The 24128-nt window shown below is 45.5% G+C and overlaps 1 protein-coding gene across 2 annotated transcripts in view; it reads right to left on the bottom strand.

The window, feature by feature from the left end:
* Positions 1-691: 691 nt before the first annotated feature.
* The window catches only part of Rerg (RAS-like, estrogen-regulated, growth-inhibitor), a 108099-nt gene continuing 84662 nt past the window's right edge, over positions 692-24128 (bottom strand). Inside the window, exons 3-5 of one of the 2 annotated variants that reach the window (NM_001398929.1) lie at positions 14876-14932; positions 3936-4009; positions 692-2413 (exon numbers count right to left, since the gene is read on the bottom strand). In NM_001398929.1, coding sequence (NP_001385858.1) covers positions 2006-2413; positions 3936-4009; positions 14876-14932 — 539 coding nt within the window. In that variant the 3' untranslated portion in view covers positions 692-2005. The remainder of the gene's footprint in view (positions 2414-3935; positions 4010-14875; positions 14933-24128) is intronic. The other variant, XM_087659046.1, reaches the window with a different exon arrangement.

Consider the following 24128-nt stretch of genomic DNA (forward strand, 5'->3'; position numbering starts at 1 on the left):
CTTGCTTCTTACCCTCTGTGCACTTTCAACTCTTTCCTTCAACTTTCCTACCCTCCCTTCTTCCTCTAGACACGGTACCCGTGGCCCTCGGATCTCCTTCAGGGTCCTGCTTTCGTCATTCACCTCTCAGGTCTGCGTATTTTCCTTCCACTGTTTCTACCACTCAGAAGGTTTTCACCCTCTCTCCTAGACTGTTCCAACGAATTCCTTAAATTCAGGTCCTATGCCATCGAGTGGGCCACACAAGTTTGTATATTCGGCAAATGCAAACATTTACAGTAAATGGGTGAACAAGAGAATAAAGAAGACACGGTTCTTCTCTTAATCACGCCATCTTGTGATTATTGCGGTCATTGTGTGGACCGCTGACTCTGACTCTCTCCGTTCGTGTTTTGGCTCCACCCTTTAGAGCCATGTAGACTTGGTGACATCACTTCCTTTCCCATCTGGCTCAATAGCTGCAGCTCGTCTCGGTGATCACAGCACCACTGTCTGAGAATAATTGCAACGATTAGCAGAGAAAAGGAATAACGTCCCCAAGAATTGTAAAAACAGCATCCACTGTTATTAGCAGGAGCTGATTTCTGCTCAAATCCAGCTCAAATCCAGCTCATTGGCTTTTCCTTCTGCAATTCAATTGCTTCCCAAGCCTCCCCTAAACTTACAAACTGTTCACAAAGGAATTTCGACAGAATTTGAAAATTATATTTTTTATTATAATCACATAAAACGGAGTCAGTTACACCAGATTGTTCAAATACATTGGTGAGTTAAAACCTTCGATGCTTACAAATTTTATACATACTTATAAGTATACATATAAATACAGACATCGTAAAAGATATATATTTTATCCTGAAATAAAGTGCCCAAATCTCAGTATATGGGGCAGGAAATGAAGAGAAGTCATAAACTCTGGGCAGTTAAAGAATCCTTCAGTCAGTCAAGCATCCGCTTTTTACACGCTTGTTCAGGTATGGTGAATTTCACTCACCCATTATTTCTCTGAATTCCCCCATGTGAATTAATCTTACCCAAAGGTTAAAAAGGTTAAGGAGGAGGCATGTGGGCAACTTACTGAATCAGAGGCTGACTCTTTCTGACTGCATGGGATTCTGCCTTGGTTTCCAAGGAGGAATAACGAAGCATCATAATTGTCTTATTTAGAGGGCGACCTTCCCGCTACGGTGCTAATAGAGTAAACAAACCAGGTGTCTCTAATTGTAATTCCCCTACGAACATGCACTGAAGTCGAGCTTTGGTACAAAGGTTCCTGGTGGGTTTTTTTTTTTTTTTTTTGTTGTTGTTGTTGTTTTGTTTTTTTCTTTTTCTTATCACCCAGGTTTGGGGGAGCAAAGCCACAGGAGGGAACGAATTGTGGGTCCTGTTTCTTTTGTTATTAAGGAAATAATAGAATATGGTGCCTAAGGACTGCTGTAGATCGCTGAGAGAGAACCAACTTGAACTGAAATGGGCAATTACATCACAAAGCCAAAGTCAGTGATACCATTTCAACCTAAAAATGAAATAAAGTGTTAAAGGAAAGCCCCATAATTTAAGTAAGATAATAACAATAACGATATAAAAAAAATCCTCACTTCGAATGGGAACTAGAATTCTGTTTCCCATTCGAATCGCTCTGCTAACCTTCTCACCAGACATTCGGAATCTTAAAATGCCTTTGAAAAGACTTGCAGCTTATTTAAGCAGGCAGAGATACCCTAAAATTAGCTTCCGCGAACCCAGCCACTTCAACGTCTTTGGTGGTTACATCTTCAAACTACACTAGCACCGATCCTACGCAAGCAGGGAAGAGAGAGACTGTCCCAGCACGGGGCTGCAGAAGACACTCGAGAATTTCCCAGCATTTACTGGATCGGGAACCACGAGAAACCCTGACGTTCCCCAAACTCAGAATAAGAAGTGGAATATCTTGGCTGTGGTTGAGGGGCAAAAGAAGACCCAGGAAGGCCTTCCCACTTTTCGGCACAGTGTGGCAGGGCCTCTAACTGCTGATTTTGGTGAGCATCTTGTTAATCGCTTGCTTGACGTGTGTGGTGGAGCTGCGGCGCCGTGTCTTGCCCTGCACCATCCTCCTGCGACGCACCTCGCGACAGAGCTCGTAGAATACCTCGGTGATGTTCCCTTCTCCCGTGCAGGCGGAGCATTCGTAAAACGCACAAGCCAATTCCGAAGCCAGCTTCTCCCCTTCCTCGGTACTCACTTGTCTGGAGTGGTCCAAGTCGGCTTTGTTTCCGACCAAGATGAGAGTTACGTTTTTGGGCTTTTTGATTTCATCTAGGATATTCTTCAGCGGCAGCACGTCTTCGAAGCTTCCTCGGTCGGTGATGTCGTAGACCAGCACGAAGCCTTCCCCCCAGCGCATGTGCCCTTCCCTCTGGATGGTGTCTTCCTGTGGGCAAAGAAAAGACCTGAAGTTCAGGAGACCTAGGCCTAATCCCAAAGTGCGCACGCACGGTTACTGCCTACTAATCCCTTAATAGCCTCGCCTCATATCCATTTGTCATTAAAATGTCTTGGCTGTTTTCCTAGATGAACTTATTTTCTTAATTAGTTTAGAAGGTAAGTACAGCTCGCCCCCATGGGTCTTAATAGCCTTCTTGTTCAGTGTATAGACAATTGATAACCCTAGGAACAGAAAAGAAACCAGTAATAAGCTATAAATAATCTAGTGTTTAAACTCGAGGACGAGGTGTCCCCCATCCCAATGCCTTAATCTGTGCTGTACATTAGTGTCGATGATGAAAGTTCTGTGGTGACTGTCAAAGAGGTGAGTGCTTCTCCATGAGAAGAGAACACACAGTTTGAAGGTGTGGCTGGCCGGTTCTGGAGGTGCATGCACCTGAGATCCTAGTACCTGGGAGGCAGGGCTAAGAAGACGTCCCGTTTAAGGTCAGGCTGTGGGATCATGAGACAATGTGTGAGAAGAGAGACAGAGGGGGTGTGAGGGGGAGAGGAGGAGAAGAAAGAGGAGGAGGAGGAGGGGAGAGGGAGGGGGAGGGGTGAGGAGGGAGGGGGAGGGGTGAGGAGGAGAAGAAAGAGAAGGAGGAGGAGGAGGGGAGAGGGAGGGGGAGGGGGGAGGGGGAGGGGGAGGAGGGAGGGGGAGGGGAGGAAGCGGAGAGAAAAAAGTATTGTTTTCATAGGTTCCTCTTCTAGAGGCTTCTGCCTCTCTTGGCGAGCTCAGTGCTGTGTGAAGGCCCATGCATAAGGATGGAGAGATGACAACAAAAGGGTTATGATTAATTTCAGGAGCGTTTCTTCGATTAAACACTTTAATTCAAGTCCCTTCAAAGGTCACAGGTCACTGTTACAGCACTGTGAAAATGCCTGGCCATCTAACCATCGCTCCTGTGGTCATTTCTGCATTTGGGAGCTAAGACTTCCCTGTCTTTGTAAGACGTGATCTGACTAATGTCAAAGGAAATTTGCAGGCAAGAATTGCAGGGAATGTCTCCACATAGTCATGCAACACGCACACAAGCCTGTGTGTGGTGGTCACGGAGACCTGGAGTGCAGGCCAAGGCTCTCTCAAAGACTCGCTTTGCACGTGAGGACATTAGGGATCCTTTTTAATAGAGATGCTTGTTTAAATTCATCCGAGCATTCCCAAAATATGTTTGGTTATAAAGACCTATGAATGCACTGGCACCTCAATCCTCCAAATATAGAGGGAGAGCCCACCCTAGATGGTCTGTGACCACTGTAATATTTCAGCACCTTCTTGAGGCATAGGGTCACGTACACAAGGATCTAATTACATATTCATTAATATATAGTGTGTCTAGATAATGGGACATACCAGCATTTGGTCATAAAAAGTCATATATAGAAAATATGTTAGCTTTTAAAAAAATTATACATACTTTACTCTTTTTTATTTGATGCAGTAAACACTCGGCTGAATTCCTACTCACCTGGCCAGCGGTGTCCAGGATCTCCATAGAAACAACTTCATCGTCGATGGTTGCCTGGTGTCGGTAGGTTGATTCTAAAAGAATGAGAAAGGCGCTTGTGAGATTGAATTTAATCCTTGAAGTGGGAAATCAGGCACAGAAAGAGGATCCTGCCTTTGTAGCAATGCCTGGGTGGAGTGGGGGTGGGGGTGGGGTAGGGAGCTGTTCAGGGAAGAGAGATTGGAAGGATAGACAGACAAAGGAACAGCCTCACATTCTACAGAGCTCTCTACCGATCCGACCTGCTGGCTGCCTCCTTTCTCTCCCTTTCCTCAGGCTGCATCTTGCTCTCCTGTGAGGCCAGCCTCCCAGTGCTCTTTTCCATTTAAATTAGACGAGGTCTCTACGTTATGAAATGAAAAAGGCAATTCCACACAAAATCTATTTCTGTCTTGATATTCCTACAAGTAATTTTTTTAAAACATAAAACCCCTTTGTATCTCTATTTTAACAGTGCAAAGACCCTTGACATCAGGAGGGTGGGCAGGAGGGAGAGGCCAGGACTTAGATGGATAGAGATGGCAAACTTCTAAGATGGCCAGCTTCTTCCTCTCCCTCCTGACCTGAGTCAGAAGCCTAGGAGCTTAAAACAAGGCTTTTTCCCTCACATTCACCAGGGCACGGCAGCTGGCTGATGGGTCTGACGGGACAAGTCTGATCAGGCCATGCTGTAACAGCTGTGGGGCGATCACCATCTCATCCTTGTTCAAACCAGCCTACCCTAAATGATGGGAGGAAAACCCTCAGAGATTCTTTAAAAAGTCGATCCTCATTGCTGTACACGTGACCGTTCCCTGTCTGCCGCACTCCGCATGTTTCCTTGCCGTTCTTCACTGGATGATTTCCCACTGCTACCTGTTACACTCAAGCTTTCCCTGACTTTCATATCCTTAGCTTACAAACAACAACTACCAAACCTGACCAAGACCCCAAGACTGCAACCGGCTGAACTCATGATAAAACACTACTGGGGACCTTGAGACAGCAGGCAGGCGGCCGAGTGTGTGATTGGTAGGGGTGAAGAATGGTAACCCAAGATATAAAGGTGTTGAAGGGATGCACGGGATGGGATAATGCAGATCCCTCCTTCATGTTGTCTGGTCAAAGCACACAGCAGCAATTGCCCTGGACCAGATGTAGTTGCTGGGTCCACAGTGGAGGGGTCCACAAGCCCTGCAGGGATAAGAAGATGGCAGATACAAGACGCCTGAGCAGTCATGAATGTGGCTCTCATCCTGTAAGTAGAATGGGAATCAAAGCATTGTCAGCTACTGGGGCCATAGACGAGAGCTGCAAAATAAATAAATAAATAAATAAATAAATAAATAAATAAATAAATAAATAAAAAATAAAAAGAAGCCAGGAGTGACGGACCAGGACAAGAGCTGCAATAAATAAATAAATAAATAAATAAATAAATAAATAAATAAATAAATAAATAAATAAAAGCCCGGAGTGACGGACCAGGCTAGTGAACGTGGGGGATTTCCTCAGAACATGTCCGGAGCTCATAAGAAGGAAAGCACGGTTTGAAACTTTCCTAAGAAATGTGGATAACAGATTTATAAATCTTATTCTTTATGACGTGAGTCTCAGTGGAGAGAATAAAAGCTACAGGGCTGTGGAAACAGCCCAGGTTGGAATATCTAAAAATTTCTGAGTGCAAGAGTCACTGAAAGGGGAAAATATCCAAAAGAAGGTGCTTATTACAGTGAGTTTTAGGGATACTGATGGCAAAGGAAAAAGGTTTTAAGAGAAAAACAACACGCCCTCCGCATGAAAGAACGTGGCTCAGTTAACGTGGAGTTTCTTTATTAGAGATAATAAATTCAGGATGTGGGCGGTTCAGACACATCCGTGCACTGTATTAGAAGCCATCCCGCACTGCAATTCTAGATGCTTCTCGTGTGTCTGTCCTTTCAGGGTGAGGTGGAGACAACATCAAAGCCCAGATTAACTAACAAACATTTCAGTGACAAAAGGAAGCTGACAAAACCGTGAGCTAAGTATTCAATTCTAGGAGAGGGAAACCAGAATAAACAAACAAACAAACAAACAAAAAATGATTCAAGGAGGGAACTCGCAGATGTGGCATCTAGACACAGGTCATATGCCAACTCTGCTAGCAAGTGGCACAAAAGCAACAATAAGAAAATGTAGGATGATGTCACAGGTGAGGCAGGTACAGGATAGAAGGAGGCCTGTCATTGGAGGAAGGATGGGTGGGAGAGAAGTTTGAAGGAAGAGGAGGAGACTAGGGGAGAGAGGAGGAGACAGGGCGGAGGAGAGAGGCTGAGAAGCCGTGGCAGGACAAGATGGCAGGTGATGTTAAGATTCTGCTCTGTGTATTTACAGGTTGTTATTAATGTTCTCAAGGGATGGATAGTACCGGGCATTGTATGTTTAAGTGGGCGATTATATCTTACCAATTGGATCTAAGATTATTGTGTGTGTGTTCTTTTATGTGAGGGTTTGAGTGTAGGAATGTGTGCGGCTGGGATGTGTTTCTGCCAAGATACCTAGCAGATATCTGGGCACCTCGGTACAGAGCTAGTGGGTAAAAGACACCGTTACTTTTTATTATTTATATATTTTTACAACAACAAGAAAACAGAAGAGGAAGAAAATTGTAGGCCCATTCTATATTTGAGCATAAAACCGGGAATTCTAACTCAAACATTTTCCATTGAGGAGGTTGGACAGACAGCAGGCCATCTAACATAATTACTAACTGGGTATTTCTGAGTGCTGATCACCCAAGCACCTAATCAAACAAGCTTGGGGACCAGACTAGGAACCATTGCTTAACTTGTTCATCCTTCAAGATAACTCCTTCTGGAATGACCAACCAACCAACCCAACAAACGACCAATCAACAGACCAACCTTCCTTCCTTCCTCCTTCCTTCCTCCCTCCCTCCCTCCCTCTTTTCCTTCCTTCCTTCCTTCCTTCCTTCCTTCCTTCCTTCCTTCCTTCCTTCTAGGACTTTAAAGCTCTCAGAGACCACTGGCCTATTGCCTTGCAGTGAACTATTGTCTATCCAAGGCAAAGAGTTGGAAAGGAAGCCTGCAATGGGATGGGCTTAGCCATCTAGGTGACATTAGTACCGTGACAGTCACCACAGACACGAAACTGCACAGTTGACACCACTTCTGAAAAGTTGTCATTTTAAAATGAAAATACATTCAGCATACGGGAATAAACGTGTTTTCGAATCTTGTCCCTCTGCTGGAACTCATGATCCACACATGAGGAGTCTCATCTGAAGAACATTCAGGACCACACTCTGTTCTATGCTAAATGACAGGGTTTGGCGTTCTGAGACCAGATGCTCTGAATGCCATTTTCAGCAGCAACTGCTTCCAAGTGTTTCCTCAATAATTTCTTTTCTTTTTCTTGAGTCTTTGGGCCGGAGGAGAAGCCCAGCTGGCCACACACGTACTAGGCATCCACGCCCTGACGGTCCTTCCCCCTGGGCTGTTCTGTGACTTTTGTATTGACTTCCCCTTTCAAGACGCCTGGCATCCACCCTGCAGCCTGGAAAACAGAAGCCCCGGCTCTCATCCATCTTTCTGTACTAAAATTTGTCCCAGAGGAAAGGACATTGCTCTCTGTGGCTCCCAAGACAAATGAGCTCTGGGTCTCAGCTGCAAAAGGCCACAATGTTGTGTGTGTGTGTGTGTGTGTGTGTGTGTGTGTGTGTGTGTGTGTGCGTGCGCGCGTGCACATGCGTGTGCGCATGAACAGCACAAAATAGAATGAAACTTGCATGAAGTTCTGTGATTCCTCGGCTGTTTGTTAATGAAATGAAAGGAAGGAAATGAGGGAATGTCCGCCGCAGACACAGCAGCAGGTGCTGGACCGACTTCCTCCAGGATGAATACTGTTTTCACACTGTCCTCAGCATACATCACTCACGTGTCTTTCTGTCATTATGAATTCATTTTCTCTACATGCAAGACAATGAAGATATCCCTTCAAGAGGTAAAATATTGGCTATGAACGGGCGAGCTTGGGAGAGACAATTCAAACCCAACACGTACATTCTATTCCTCTGTTTTAAAATTCAAAGAAAAGCCGGGTGTGGTGAGGCCAGCCTGGTCTACACAATGAGTACCAGGACAGCTGGGGATTTTCGGAGACCTTGTCTCTAGAAAAATAAAAAAATAGAAAAAAGAAGAAAAAAATCAAAAGGGTGCACATGTGTTTGGACCGTTTACATATTCTCTTTTCTTTTTCTTTTTACTAACAGGATCGGTAGCCTCTTTGAAGCACTGTGGGTATGTTTGATTAGATCTGTGGCCAGATGCGCTCCAAAAGAAATATTCTAAAACAAACATGTGTTTCATAATTGAATTAGGTATATTAAAATTACCTTTAGGGTTCCTGTGGATGAAGGAAAATGGTTTACAGCATGCATTCGGGGGCCTGGGGAGGAAGTTGCCCAGTGGTTGAGAATGTATATTGCTCTTCCAGAGGACCTCAGTTTGGCAGTGAGCTTTTTCTCCGGGCAGCTGACAACCTCCTCTCTGGGTCAACCAGATGCCTCCAGCTCAGTGGACACCTGCACCCATGGGCACATCCGACCCTCCTTAACCGATGACTTCTACTACTAAGACCTAAAAAAGCATGCATTCCATGACATTTCTGTAAAGCGGCATGCGTTTTGTACACTCTGGCAAGGTAGAACACTCAGAGCTGTTTGTATGTAGTTAATCCTTGGACGGAGTTAGCTGCTTTGCACGTCATGACACAGCCGCAGGGCCACGTGATCTGCGCCGTAACAGCAGCGCTTGGCTGTGTGGCTTTACGCCGGAGTGGAAATCGCTCTGAGTTGAGTTCTGTTGCTGGCCCGGCTGTAAACCAGTCATGTTGTCTTAGATGAAGAGTCACTTCTCTGGCCCTGTTCGTCACATGACTACCTCCCATTTTCCTGCGGCGGTGTTACTGAATTGCTCTAAGGTGCGGCTGAACACTTCTGCTACGACGTCCAGTTGAGAGACCTCTCTGCTTGAGCCTTTCCAACTAGAAGCTCCAAGGTAGGCAAGGTGAACCAAGCACAGAGGAGCCCACAGGATTGTAATGTCTCCTGAGTCCTTCCCTTACTCCTAGCTCAACTTTGCTGTGTAGAAGGACATCAACTCACCATTAAGAAACAACATGTAACATCTTTGTCCCAGGACAGTAGTGCCTGACACTAAGAAGCGCTCCTTCCCTCTCTTCCTCTCTCCAGGCCTCCAACACACCCACGTCAGTAGAGGCACACACACGATATCGTGTTGGAAGCCTTTCTTTGTATTCTTGTGTCTGAAAACATTCTGGGGGAGGGGAGGTAACATGCCTCTACAAGGCAGGGATTCAACCCTCGACTGGGACTAGATATCTATGGATTCTCTTTAGTCCACAGCCAGAATCTACCTCCTACCATCCAGGTTGCTAGCTCCTGATTAAATGGGCCACATCCCAAATCTGATGAGCTTCAGGGGTAATTTTCGGTGTCACTAACAAACCAGGGCTGAACTCTGACAAGGAACCCCAATGGCGAGCTGAGAGAAATGTAAGGGAAATGAAAATCATTCGTACAAAGGATTGTGGTATTTCCCAACACTTCATCCTTCAAAACACTTGAAGTTTAAACAAAAAATTCCCTCTTTATGAAACGGGTACAGTTCCCCTCCGCCCCTGGCTTGCGCCTATAATTAGAATCATCAGGATAGATCCTTTCATAAACAAATTCAACATGACAACAGCAACAAAGCAAAGAAGAAAAACGCTGGGCCCGAAATGTAGAAGCCTGGACCCACTGGCCACTGTACCAGTGTGCTGGTTGGATATGGCAAGCTAGGCGCAAACCAGCTGTCCCTGGAAAGAAATCGTAGTTTAGGGCGCGTTTCCATCAGATTGGCTTGTGGACATGTCTGTAAGACATTTTCTGGATTCCCAATTGATGTAGGAGGGCCTAGACCACTGGATGGTATTGTCCCTAGGCAAAGGGTCTGCACCATGACTTACCTCAGGGTAGACTGTAATTGGGATATGTAAACCAAATAAACTCTTTCCACACTGTACTGCCTGGTTTTATGTGTCAACTTGACACAAGCTGGAGTTATCACAGAGAAAGGAGCCTCCCTTGAGGAAATGCCTCCACGAGACCCAGCTATAAGGCGTTTTCTCAATTAGTGATCAAGGGGGGAGGACCCAGCCCCTTGTGGGTGGTGCTGTCTTTGGGCTGATGGTCCTGGGTTCTATAAGAAAGCAAGCTGAGCAAGCCAGGGGAAGCAAGCCAGTAGGAAACATCCCTCCATGGCCTCTGCATCAGCTCCTGCTTCCTGACCTGCTTGAGTTCCAGTCCGGACTTCCTTTGGTGATGAACAGCAATGTGGAAGTGTAAGCTGAATAAACCCTTTCCTCCCCAGCTTGCTTCTTGGCCATGATGTTTGCGCAGGAACAGAAACCCTGACTAAGACAGTCACCAAGTTGCTTTTGGTTGTGGTGTTTATCGAAACAACAGAAAGCCAAACTAGGGCGAGTGTTTATAGGATCTTTATAGGATCACTTCAGAAGCTGTAACTATTCTGTGTTCTCAGGATGTGGGATGGTGTTAATGATTTTCAGCTTTCCATGAAACAACTAAAGTCCAAAATCAAGAAACCCACTACCTCAAGTTCTGAGGAAGGTACGGTAATCAGAATTCAAGAAGACAAGGCCCCCTGCCCTCTTCCTTTCTCCATCACAAATAACCATTCTGCTTTGTAATCTTGGTTGCCAGCTCTTTGGCTCTTTTGAAACTCATGAAGTGACCATGAGTGCCATGAAGATCCAGTCCTTTCCTACGGGAATAGGAAGGTAAGCCCAAGAAATGCTAATTTCTCTTGGATCCTATGAATTACAGTTTCCCATGTGCTGGAAAATTAACAGGTATTCAGTGTTCACGCCCACACAGATCCAGTCTCCAGTGTGCGAGCTAATGGCGGCGTCACCGGCCAGTGAGTCACCTGTTTCTCCTGGAGGTGGAGGAAGGCTCTGGTTGCTTAACAGCCAAGTCCTCTCTGAGCAGCACAGTGCAGGGTCACTCTATGCTGTGCCACTTCCTAGGGAAGGGTGCCTACACCTCAGAATACCAGGGCAGACTCATTCCTGTTGATAGCTGTTGCTGTTTTGTATGAGTAAGACAGAAGGAAAAGGGTTCACCAAAGACTAATTAAAAAGAGTAACATCCGTTCCTAGAACACACACATCCAGAGAGAGTTAAAAATGTCCTATTTCTTTCTTTTTTTTTTTTTTTTTTTTTGGTAATCTTCATCTTGTGTTGTGATGTATAGATAGGTTGGAGACAAGCAGTTTTTAACCCGACTGCCAAGAATCGCAGAAAGGATCAGATAATCACTATAAAACGTATGCAAATGAGAAAAATACCCTGGGGCAGATTTACATAGTTGGGAAGACAATAGGCAATGGCTCCTTTTCAAAACCAGGCCCATCTTTACATCCAGGCAAACTACTTCAGCTCGGAGCACCGCTATGCCTGTAAGTGTGCTGAAAATAAAAATTGATAAACAAAATATTTAAAAATATACTTTCTCAAGAAATAACTATTTCTCTTCTCCCTCGTTCTTATGTAATGTCGGAGAATACACTGGGAAGAAAGTTACCCATGAAAATAGACTTTTTGCATTCTCCTACTGACAGAACTATTCTGTAATGCGTGCTTATAAAATAATTTCAGAAACTTGAAATTAAATTTAATTCTTCCTTTTACACTTTAGACAGGGAAGTGTTGTATTCCAAACGTGGGGCTTTTTTTAGTTTCTTTTCCTGCTTGTGTTAGAAAGGTATATATTTAGATAAGCAAAACCATAAAATACCACCCTGTATTCTCATCTCGCTCAGTAGGTCGCGTTGATATGTTGGCATATAATTTTTTTTCTGAATCTTCACAGAGGTGTCTGGTGACATTTCTAACCAGATACAAATCTGGAAATTTACAATTATGTATTTGCTAACAAAGTCACGTGTAATAGTCTTTTAAGAAGCAAAGACAGAAGACGGTCTGCCAAAGCGGAGATACGTCAGACTCCTGTTTAAAAAGACTGAATATGGGTTGGGGATTTAGCTCAGCGGTAGAGCGCTTGCCTAACAAACGCAAGGCCCTGGGTTCGGTCCTCAGCTCCGAAAAAAAGAAGAAAAAAAAAAAAGACTGAATATAATAAAGATTTGAGCCTTCAGAAATAATTTATGGTTTCAGCCAGTTCTAATCAGTCATGCCATGCTATCACAGACTCTGAAACCGACCTCGAGAAATGCGCCAGGGAGAGCTGCCAGCACACTGCTGTCAGAGAGCGGAGGAGGAAGATGCACGCTCGCTCCCATCCATCGCAATACCGTACAGAGAGTGGAGGGGTTCACTGCTCCACACTGGCTGAGTTATGGAAGCTCACTAGGTATCCGGCAATGGAGGTGCAGACAGAGAAATATATACACACAAGGGGAGGTTTCATCGCTCATCCATTAGAGCGGAAATACCACATTTGCTGGAAAATGGATGCAACTGGAGATGGCTGTGATCTACACGGATTAACAGATTCACACGTTACTTTTTTCTCGGTTGTTGTTCATTGGTTTTATCTAGATGTAGGATGACGTCATTATCCAGAAAGGCGGTACAGGATAAGACATAGCCTATCACTGGATGAGAAGGAAGGGTAGGCGGGGAAAAGTCTGGGAAGAAAGGAGGAGAAGGAGGAGCCACAGAATGAAGATGGAGAAGACAGAGCAGGACGATCCAGATCCAGCTGGTCTAGGTCAATTTTAGCTGTCTAGGCGGGCGGTTTCTATCGTTATTCATTGGCAGTGAATTTATTCTGTGGATGTATTGTAGATTGAGAATTTAACTTATAAATCTGGTTGTTTGGTTACAGTTTGTTGAGTCTTGATGTTCCCGGGTGGCTGGGACCAGAGTTCCTGGCTGGCCAGGGCTGGCCAGGGAGACTAGCAATGGGAGCGGAGAGACCGCTGGGGCTAGGAGACAGCTAGGCTAATGTGGCACGGTACCGCACTGGAACCAGCCGCCACTGAGATAAACTAGGATTAGTTCTATATGGTCCTACGGTGCCAGAACTAACGGCAGGGAGCGACCCCCCGGGTCCGACAGTACCAGGGGCCCAGCGTGGCACAGTGATGCGTGGGAACCGGGTCATGCCCCCTTTTTTATTTTTTACTGCAACATATAGATACATAAAATTATGTAAGTATACACGGCAGGAGAGTAAAGGCAGAGCTGTTCAGAGGAAGTGGGGGGATTGACAGGAGTCAGGGGTGATCAAAAGAAAAAAGTGGGGAGAGTCAGGAGGAAGTCTGTTCAATGTACTGCATATGGCTGCGTGAAATGTCCCCCAGGCAGCGCAGCACGACAGACAGAGCACACCATGAAAATAAAGAGAAATAAGTAATTACGGAAACAAAAGAGGATGGCATTTGGGTATTTAAACTGCATCTAACTAAAATTACTTGTATCTGAGGATGGCGTTACAAGTCCCATGAGAATGTTGGAGCTGTGTAACTAATGACAGGAAATCCGATGGCTGATTCGAAAACAGGGATTGAGTCCTCACCTCCTCCCCCTCACCGAGATAAGTAAATAAGTTCCAGGCAGAGTCCAAGGCTGAGCACTGTAGGAATCAGTCAACAGAGCCCTCTCTCTCTTCCTTGCTGGCTTTCCTTCTGCACCTGTCAGCGGCTAACTGTGGTCATTTATTCTCTGACTCTTTTCTAGACTGCGAGGTCAAAAAAGCAGTCTTTATGTGCAGAGATGGCTCAGTGGGTGAAGTGTAGGTCTGGGATTGTATCCCTAGAATTCACATAAAAACCTAATAACAGCACAACACTGGGGCATGGGGAATCCAATCCGGGGACAGGCCGGCCATTCAGGTTCAGTGAGAGACCCTGTCTTGAAAAACAGTGTGGAAATTGAAGGCACCCAACCTTTGACCTCTCTGCGCATGAGTAAGAGCACGCTCCTTGCCCCCAGATCAGAGTCGGATAACTCGTTCACCTTTAGCACCTGAAGCAAGGGTCAAATGCAGGGGAGAAAATCATAAACACACACAGAACGAACGGCGGAAATACGCAAAGCGCAAGAGGCAAGCTTCCTTTTTAATGGAATGTGCGATCTCATGTGTGATACATTTGCAGGAAATTGCCTATGTGAAACTCAATATTGCGTACAGTGAATGTGTACTAAAGAAGCATACAGTTAAAACAGTGGGACTGCCAAGATGGCTCAGTAGGCAAAGGGGCTTTCGGCCAAACCTGAGGAACTGAGTTTGATCCCCGAGACCGCATGGTGAAGGAGAGAACTGACTCCAGTCAGTTGTCCTCTGACCTACACACACACTATCAAAAATTGAAAAAATACAACAAAGGGGCCCACATTTATACACGAACACTATTTCTGCCTTCTTTACCCACAAACACTACTTGTTCCGATCTTTGGAAGCTGAAAGGGCACAGTAAGGTTTCTGCTTGCACTTGTCCTGCATCTGCACACAGATGTTTGATCTTAACAGTGGTATTCTCTTCAGCACACCTTTTTGTCCCACCCTGAATGCTGCCTGTGTTAGCCTTTCTCCCAGGAGAGCCAAGCAAGCATCCTATTGACCCGTCGGCATCTTCTCTGGGATGGATGGGACCTCTTCATTTCTGTGCTAAGCCCTGCAGGGCTCGAGGCACAGGACGGGGCACACTGCTGGCCTCTAGGAGGGCTTTATGCTTGACCACATAAACGTTATGCTTCTGAGACAGCAGAAAGGGCCTTATCCAGGGTGGGACACACATGCTGTCCTCTTTTGAGGATCACGAGCATATTGGAAGAGGGGGAGGCGAGGATATAACTCGTCACTTACCGAGGGTTGGATCGTATTCCCAGATGAACCGTTTGGTCAGAAATCTCACCACAATCGCTATGGAAGAAAAAGAACATGTCAAACGTGAGCTCTTGCTGGAGTTCCTGTCCTCCAACATACACAATCAGTGTTTCCTTGGCAACCAGCCCAGCTCACCTGTGATCATTTCCATGCACTTAGTGACCTCAAACTTGGGTGCTGTTTAAATAAGCTTATATGTATTCTTCTTATCACAGGGATAAAGCCCAATCAGTACATTGTGAAATTACCCACGCGGAGTCTTTAATTCAGAGCCACATTACGGGTCTCTAGAGTTTGAGTATTAGTAGAGATTGACAAAGGTACCTTAAAGGAAAAGAGGCCACAGTTGCTGGGATGAAAAGACAGAAGCTACCAATGTTACAGAAATGTAGCTATCCAAAAACCAGAGTTAGGAATTCTAAAAGCTCATCAGAAAGTCACGGTGAGGGCTGGAGAGACGGCTCTGGCTAAATGTGCTTGCTGCACTAGTGTGAGGTCCTGAGTTCAGCTCCCAGCACTCACACAAAAAGAGCTGCTGTGGTCACGCATGTCTGGGCTGAGAGGGAGACTGGAGACAGGAAGATCACCAGGGTTTGCTGGCTGCCTCGTCCAGGTTTGTTCAGTAAGACCGCCTGTCTCAAAGAAATGCCTGCAATCTCTCCGTTGATCTGCACTTATTTTAAGTCATAGGTAATGTGTGCATCACCTTTAGCTGGAGACATGGAGTTAACAAAAGAGGAGCAGTTTTCATCCATGATGGCCCAAGCTTGTAATCCCAGCATGGGGAGGCTGAGGAAGGGGGATAGTGTGTTTGAAGATAGCCTTGGGATACACAGGAACTTTCAGGGTATCCTGAGCTAAATGAACAGCCCCTGTCTTAAAACAAACACAAAACATGCTTGAACAAGTAGACACTATCGTCCTGAAAGTTTATGGGACCCATGTCAATGAGCTGTACTGCTTTGCAGTTCCTGAAAGTGGCTGTCAAACTTGAGAAAGTTTTTCACGGAGACTGTCACAGACACTAAAAATAGACAAAGAATACTGGATCCTTCCCCTGAAAAAAATAATAGCACATTCATACTATTTGGCAAATAATTGCAGGAAGCTTAGAGACTCTGAAGACTCTTGGTGAGTTCTCCGAGACTCAACTGAACTTCACTCAGAAGCGTGTCGTATCGATACAAATTATCAATTATATCCCTACTTTTACAGAAATGCCTTGAATGGGCTGCTCACACACTCCTTCACTAACTAGTTGAAAGCTAACTGGTTGAAGGCTATGGTTGCTCTGTCTGTTGTCACTTTTAGGATCAACAGAGATGCATGCCTCTCTCCCAGTGCATCCTGTGGACTGTCATGGTACCCAGAGCAAGGTGAACTTTGTTAGACAGACCCCAGCCACAAGTGGCTTCACAGCGGGTGACTAAAAAGAGAAAACAGCAATATTCTTTCTTAATTTCAGAGCGTGAGACTTAACGTGAGCCAATATATGCTCGGAGCTTGCAGTGGCAGAAACACTGACCCTGCCATTCTTCCCACAGGGAGTGAACTTGTGGTTTCAACTGAGCCCTTCCTGTGCCAATGTGAATTCTCTTGGGAACAAGGCTTTTCTTTTTAAGTTGATTTTTTTGTATTTATGAAATAATTAGTACAGATAGATACCTTTCCCTTTAAAAGATTATCCACGTTAGCCCTGCATGGTGGTGCATGCCTTTAATCTCAGCATTGGGAGACAGAGGCAGGTGAATCTCTGTGACTTCTGGGCCAATTAAGGGCACACAGTGAGACCCTACGAGTCCCAGGGCTGGCCAGGGTATTTGAAAGGCTCTATCTTTAGTTAGAATATATACTTTAACACTAAAAGGCAATCTATAAAAAGTATTATCTGGGAGAAATGGCTTATTCAAATGAGCTGCTTAAAAAAACGCAACCGGTGTTTCTCAATTCCAAAACCATTTAAAATTTAATCATTTTTCAAAAGTATTTCTGAACTGTATTAGACACTCGAGTGCCTTTCAAATGTGCTGAACATAATTGCACCATTCGAAGATGCCTGGGTCTGGCAATATGTTTTGAAGCCATAAGGAAGATGTGCAGAAGACATTCAGGATGCTGGCGCTCTTTAATACTGGAAGTTTTCAATATGTATACGCAATACATTTTACACAATGTAACTTTGTCCTTCAGCCGTGGTCACTGGGACCACTCCCAGCGGCACTCCTGCTTCTCCATGCAGTTACTTTTCTTATAGAAAAGACCTGTCACCCTCTTAACAAACGTGTGAGTATTTTATAGAACACAGGAGGAATATGGATGTGTCAACACCAAAGAAACTTCCAGTGTTCATTAAAACATACCTGGGGCTGGCAGGATGGCTCAGTGGATAAAAGAGCTGGAGGCCCAAGTCTCATGGCCTGAGTGAGTGTAACCCCTGGATCTCACAGTGGAAGGAGAAAACAGCTTTGGACACCTGTCCCCTGACGTCCATGCACACCATGGCATACACACGTACACACACACACACACACACACACACACACACACACACACATACATATCGGACAAGGACAACAGAAATAAAGAGCAGCTTCTGTCTACCTCTGAGACATCGTGTGTGTTCCTGCTGACTCCTGGGATACTGGCCGGACTCTCACTCTCAACGCAACAGAACGACCTCCTTCTGGGAGACAGCACGCACATGCTGGACCCACGTAATCAATTTAGACACTGCCAATATTCTTTCACACAGCTGCACATGAGTGACTATTTCCGACAATAGAAGCATGCATTTAAAAAAAGCTAATCTATTCAAATACACATAAAGCACAGAGAAACCGCTACATACTAGGCATTCTCTAGAGATGTGTTTTCAAGGGTATTTTTTTTTCCTTACAGGTTATTTTGGGGGACGAGAAATTGATATGGTTTTAGATTTATATTCTGATAATATTTTAATTTGATGATCATAAAGAATGAAAACAATAACACACCTGCGCTGTGTTATCTGGTGGATGTTTTATTGTCCTTTAAACTGCATGCACGTTTCAGTGATGCTTCAGTGATGGCGCATTTCAAGGGTTACCAGTATATATTACTTCTACAAGTTTTATCACGGGACATGGTTTTTATATGTGATATAGCCGACCTCACCTCGGCTCCCACACTGCAGCTTTCATTTCCTGCTTCATCAGCTAACGATGTTACTTCCTCCTTGTTGTTGGGAGGCCAATGCACCCCATCTCATGTGACGTCTCTGCCCCAAATTCTCCATCACTTGAGCTAATCCTCAGTCAGTGTCTACTCTGTGCTGGCCATCTGCTCCGTCTGGAAATGTCCAGGTCACAGTTGAAACCACCGTCCCTGACCTCATGACCTTATCTTCCAGGAAGAAACTGGAGAAATTCAAAAGACAACTGAAGTGTGCAGTGTGCCAGAGAGGACAAATGCTCTGGGGCAAACACCCACAGCGACTTAGGGAGGCTCTGCTCTTGATGGATGAGGGGGAGCGAGGGATGTTATCCAAGGAGTGGAAAGGGTAATTCTCTTTTTTTTAAAAGATTTTTAAAAATTTTATTTTACCTGTGTGCGCGTGTGAGTGTGCGTGTGCACGTGTGCACAAGCGCGCACATGTGTGTACCACGTGCATACAGGTACTCAAAGGGACAGAAGATGGCACTGGATTCCTAGAACTGGAGTTACAGGCAGCTGTGAGCCACCCGATGTGGGTGCTGGGAATCAAACCGGGGTCCTGTGCAAGAGCAGGTGCTCTTAACCAATCAGTCCATCACGCCATCCCTGAACATCCTGTCTGAGAAGCAGTATCTGACATGTGTAAAGTACGATGTTTGAGAGGATAATGTCCTGGGCAGAAAGAAGAGCAAAGGCAAAGACTCCGAGACAGGAAAGCGTGGGTGACGTGAACCAGGCAGGTGTGGCTGGCGTAAGAGGAGCAATGGTGAGCACAGCTGGAAATGAAGGAGTCTCCTCCCACTGTCCCATCATGCACTGCTGCTCTTGTGAGAGCCACAGCCGCTCAGCGTCCATAAGCACCCACTAATAGCAAGGGAAACGGAGCAACTGGGGTCTTATTACTGTCACTGCTGTTGTTCTGTGGCTTGGCCATGTCCTCAGGAATGCACATTCCATGAGAGTGTGCGGTTTGTTTTCTGATATCCAGCATCGCTCCTGGTAGACGAAGAGAGAGTTGCTGGGTAGGCGAGAGAAAAGACTCAGTAATGGTCATGATGGTGGCTCATCCTTAACAGAGAACGAACAGCCAAGTATTGAAAGACATCACAGAAAAACCATCCTGTACCGCACCATCTTGTGTAAGTTCTCCCTCACGCAGTGATGTGGCTATAGGATGTCAGGGGCTCCGGAAGCCTGAGGGAAGCACAGAAGGTCTTTTCCATTGTCCCATCAAAATTTATAGTTTATTAAGATGCTCACTGTTTGAGGCTAGAGAGGTGGCTCAATGGGTGAAGATGCTTGATGTTCAAACCCGGTGACCTGTGTTAGAGCCCCGGAACCTGCACATAAAGTGGGAGAAGAGAAAGAGACAGCTCCACACAGCTGTCCTCTGACCTCCGTGTGTGAGCTGTGACGGGTGCACACTGACACGTATGTGTGCACACACACACTAATGATAAGCATTGGAAATACCTTTTGAATGTTTGTGGAAAGAGTTGGGGTGCCATGCGATGGTAGAATACTTTCCTAGAACATGCAAAGTCCCAGACACAGTCCCCAGCACCGCCAACACCAGCAAAGTCACTGTACAAAGCAGACTAATTTCCTGCCCTCTGCACCCCAACAATCTTAGGCAGAGTTGTGAGTTTGGTTGTTTGTTTTTCAAAGCACAAAGTGACATCAGCAACCTTTGCTTCCCACAGAGGTCTCTTGCCAAAGTCTTCTACAGTTTCAAGTGTTCTTCATGAGAAATCTTTTTAAGAAAGAGATAAGCTGGTTCAGCAGATGCAGACTAACATTGATATTTACAAGTGAAGAGTTCGATCCAACAGCGACATGGACAGAACCTCCTGAGGCCACCTTCCAGGCTCCTGTCAAGTAAGTGTCTGTACCTGAGTGACAGCGAGGATGTGGGCAAGCTCCTACGGAGTGGTGACGAATCATCCCTGCAGGGGCCCAGGTCCATAGTCAAGGCTATGCAACAGACCGACTCTAAACTCAGCAGCCCAGGACAATAGCATTTACTACAGAGCAGCAGAGAAAACTAACACACGCTGAGGGGACCAAACAATCCACATGTAAGTGTGGGAGACAAAATTGCACGCAAGTGTCGAAAATACCCAGGTCCAAATTTTAGATATTTTCACATTCATTCATTCATTCATTCATTCATTCATTCATTCATGTGTGTGTGTGTGTGTGTGTGTGTGTGTGCGCACTTGTGTGTGTGCACGCATCATCAGGTCAAAGTTTAAATATTTCCACATACATCCATTCATTCGTTCATTCATGTGTGTACACATATGTATGTGCTACACAGCACATGTGGTGTGCCGAGTACAGCTAGTGGTAGTCAGTTCTCACCTTATGCCACATAGGCTTGGAGAACTCATGTCCTCGGGTTTGGCAGGAAGTGCTATATCTCCTGAGCTGTCTTGCCAGCCCTCTTGTCAAAGCTTTTTTTCCCCTTTTTTTTATTGAATATTTTCTTTATTTATACTTCAAATGTTATCTCCTTTCCCAGTTTCCCTTCCAGAAACCCTCCAGCCCATCCTCCCATCACCTGCCTCCATGAGGGTGCTCCCCCACCCATCCATCTACTCCTTCCTCACTGTCCTAGCATTCCCTTATGCCGGGGCATCGAGCCTCCACAGGACCGAGGGCCTCCTTTCCCACTGATGCTCGACAAGGCCATCCTCTGCTATATGTGCGACTGGAGCCATGGGTCCCTCCACGTGTACTCTTTGGTTGGTGGTTTAGTCCCTGGGAGCTCTGGGGGTCTGGTTGGTTGATATTGTTGGTCTTCCTATGGGCTGCAAATCCCTTCAGCTCCTTCAGTCCTTTCTCTAACTCCTCCATTGGGGACCCCGTTCTCAGTCCAATGGTTAGCCTCGAGCATCCGCCTCTGTAATTGTCAGGCTCTAGCAGAGCTCACACAAGAACATTATAATAAATTCATATGAGGACATTATAATAACTTTACATGACAGCATTCTAGATAATGTATTTATTTATAATAATCCCCAAGTATGGAGCTTCTGGAAATGAGACCATACCCACAAAGTATCTCTCTTCCTAACTCTCTTCCTCCTCCGCACTGATTCTGTGCTTATTTGACGTCAGTACCTACAAACACCCGAGGCCAAGGTCCCTGTCGCCAAGCCCACACGGGTAGCGAGATCAATACGAAATTGCTTCCACTTTGAATTTATGATCTGTAGTTACAACTTCACAGTAAAACAAGCAATGCAAGCAGTGCGTGAGAGAAAGACGAGAGCTTTCATATCGCCGGGAATTGCTTGTTCATCTCACCGAGCACAGCCTTGACTGAAACAGTGTCCTAAACCGTATGATGGGGCAATCTTAAGAATTCAGTGATATTATTACCTGCTTTCACTTACTGAGCATGCACCGTGAGCTCAGGCACGGGGCTGGACTCTGCAGGCACATCTTCCCTCCCCACTGGTTTGTGGCAGGAGAATGTGGAGTATATGGCTGTGTAGCATGAAGAAATTAAAGCTCAGATCATTTACACCTCTCTTTAAAGTTTTTTTTTATTACATTTCTCTCCCCTCACTCCTCTGTGTGTGTGTGAGAGTGTGTGTCTGTGTGTGTGTGAGTGTGTGTGAGTGTGTATCTGTGTGTGTGTCTGTGTGTGTGTGTGTCTCTCTCTGTGTGTATGTCTGTGTGTGTGTCTGTGTGTCTGTGTGTGTGTCTCTCTGTGTGTGTCTGTGTGTCCCTGTGTGTATGTCTGTGCGTGTGTGTCTGTGTGTCTCTGTGTGTGTCTGTGTGTCTCTGTGTGTGTCTGTGTATGTGTGTCTGTATGCGTGTGTGTGTCTGTGTGTCTGTGTGTCTCTGTGTGTGTGTCTGTGTGTCTCTGTGTGTGTGTCTGTGTGTCTCTGTGTGTGTGTCTGTGTGTCTCTGTGTGTGTGTCTGTGTGTCTCTGTGTGTGTGTCTGTGTGTCTCTGTGTGTGTGTCTGTGTATGTGTGTCTGTATGTGTGTGTGTGTCTGTGTGTGTGTGTGTGTGTGTGTGTGTGTGTGTCTGGAAGAAGCCAGAGAACAACTTTTGAGAGTTAGCTCTCTCTTCCCATCACATGGGTGGTGGGGATTGAACTCGGGTTTTCAGTCTTGGCTGCAGGCACCTTTACCCACAGAAGCCATCTTACTAGCCCCACATTTCTTTCTCATATTAGGAGGGACTTTCGGCTTCATGATCCTCAGTGTTTCAGTCAATCATTGGGGTTCAGATAAAAAAGACGCTACCTGAGATTGCTGCCCCCTCCTCCGTCAACTCTGGAGGAAGGAACTTTCCAGAGGATGCTATGAAGTCATAAGCACAGGTGTCTTTACACACATGCTCACCTGCATACTTCACTCCATCTTGGAAACAAAAACCATCTGGTTTGGTTTTGCTTGATGCAGACTTTGTTACAAAACAAGAAGACAATAGAGCCTGAAATATCTCTAAGGGGGGAAAGAAATCGGTCTTCTAGACGTAAGTTCGTGTGTGTATATTTCCTCCTTGGTGTGGAGCCAAGACGAGCTTTTGACTTCTGTAACCCGCATGACACTGACACACACATGGGCGGGTGACAATTCTCCCCCTCATCGTCCTTATTTGACCGGCTTTACTTTGTTTCCTTTGGGGTTGAGAATTTCAAGTATCATGCAAGAGCTCTGTGGTTGGGGGTGGGGGGTGCTCCCAAAGCCCTCTCATGCCAGCTCTATTTGAACTTGGCTTCCTAAAAATTGTAGCAAGCTAATAACTAATGAGCACAGAAAGCAGGCATGAAGACTGGAACACCATCAAGGGAAGGGGTGACAAAGGACAGGACACAGCAGACTCACAGATAATGTTGTTATGCGCCAGACAGCACGCCTACCAACAGTAAGGACTGGAGCAACCGTCTCCTGTCCTGGCCAGGACATTGCTTCCTCTTCCGTGGCACGACATTGTTATTCGTTTCTCCTCTTTATGGAATATATCCAACTACTTTGTAAATATTTATGTTCCTACATCCCATCAAGCATGAACGATCCCCGTTAACCCATAGAAGAAGCCTTGAGCAGTTTACCTCTACTGGTTGTTACAAATGCCTGACATGACCATCATATCATAGTTAAGAAATGGAGGAGGGTAGCAATTAGACAGTAAGTCATTGCTTTCCAGATCACTATTGACGAAGGTCTGTATTCTGGTGTGCTTACAGTGTTGAGGAATCGAGCTCATTAAACAGGACTTCTGAAGGAACTCTGGCCAGCCCAGCCTGGCAAACATGGCTCTGACAGGCCTTGCCTCTCTTCCCAATTCCCTCTGCCCTGCTAGAAGCCATTAGATTGTATTCCAAAAGCAAGGTCTCTTTCCTTATTTGGCCTCTTCTTCCTCTTGAGGCCGACTACCAAGGTCTAGCTATCAAAGTACTGAAGTCCAGCAATCAGAAGCCTCCTTTGGTTCACCTAATTAACATGCCCAATTAAAATTTAACACCTCATCCTAACACGGGGTTTCCCATTTTACCTTTATAATCTGCCATTTTCCTATGGGCCACATCGTGTCTGTCTACTCTCTATCCAGAGCAGTTCTTTATCCTCTGGGACAAATTTCACTCCTTCCTCTCCCTTGCTCCCTTCTTCCCTGTCCTTTATCTCCTGTCCTTGTTTCTTATTCCCTGCCCTCTGTCCTACTGGCAAAAAAAAATCTCCTCTGTGATGAGACCATGGTCTTGGGGGTCCTGAGCTGATATTCACTCTCCCTTTTACTTTCTTGAAAATATCTATCAGCCCCTTCTCAAGCCTAAGCCCTGGTTCTGATGCCCATCCAGGCCACCAGCTTTGCAAATCTTATTGGTCCAAATTGCAGGATCCACACTGCTGTTAGCCTTATATTCCGCAAAGGTTTTTCCAGAAAAACAAAACAAAACAAAACAGAAATAAGCTTTCATCATAAAACAACTCTCACCGAGGGTGCAAGCGATGGCTGCTGGTGGATTGTCAGGCTATATAATTCGAAGCTAATTCGTTAATCAAATAAGCTGTTGG

Source organism: Rattus norvegicus, chromosome 4 (genome assembly GCF_021556685.1).
Source record: "Rattus norvegicus strain SHRSP/BbbUtx chromosome 4, alternate assembly SHRSP_T2T, whole genome shotgun sequence".
NCBI lineage: Eukaryota > Metazoa > Chordata > Mammalia > Rodentia > Muridae > Rattus > Rattus norvegicus.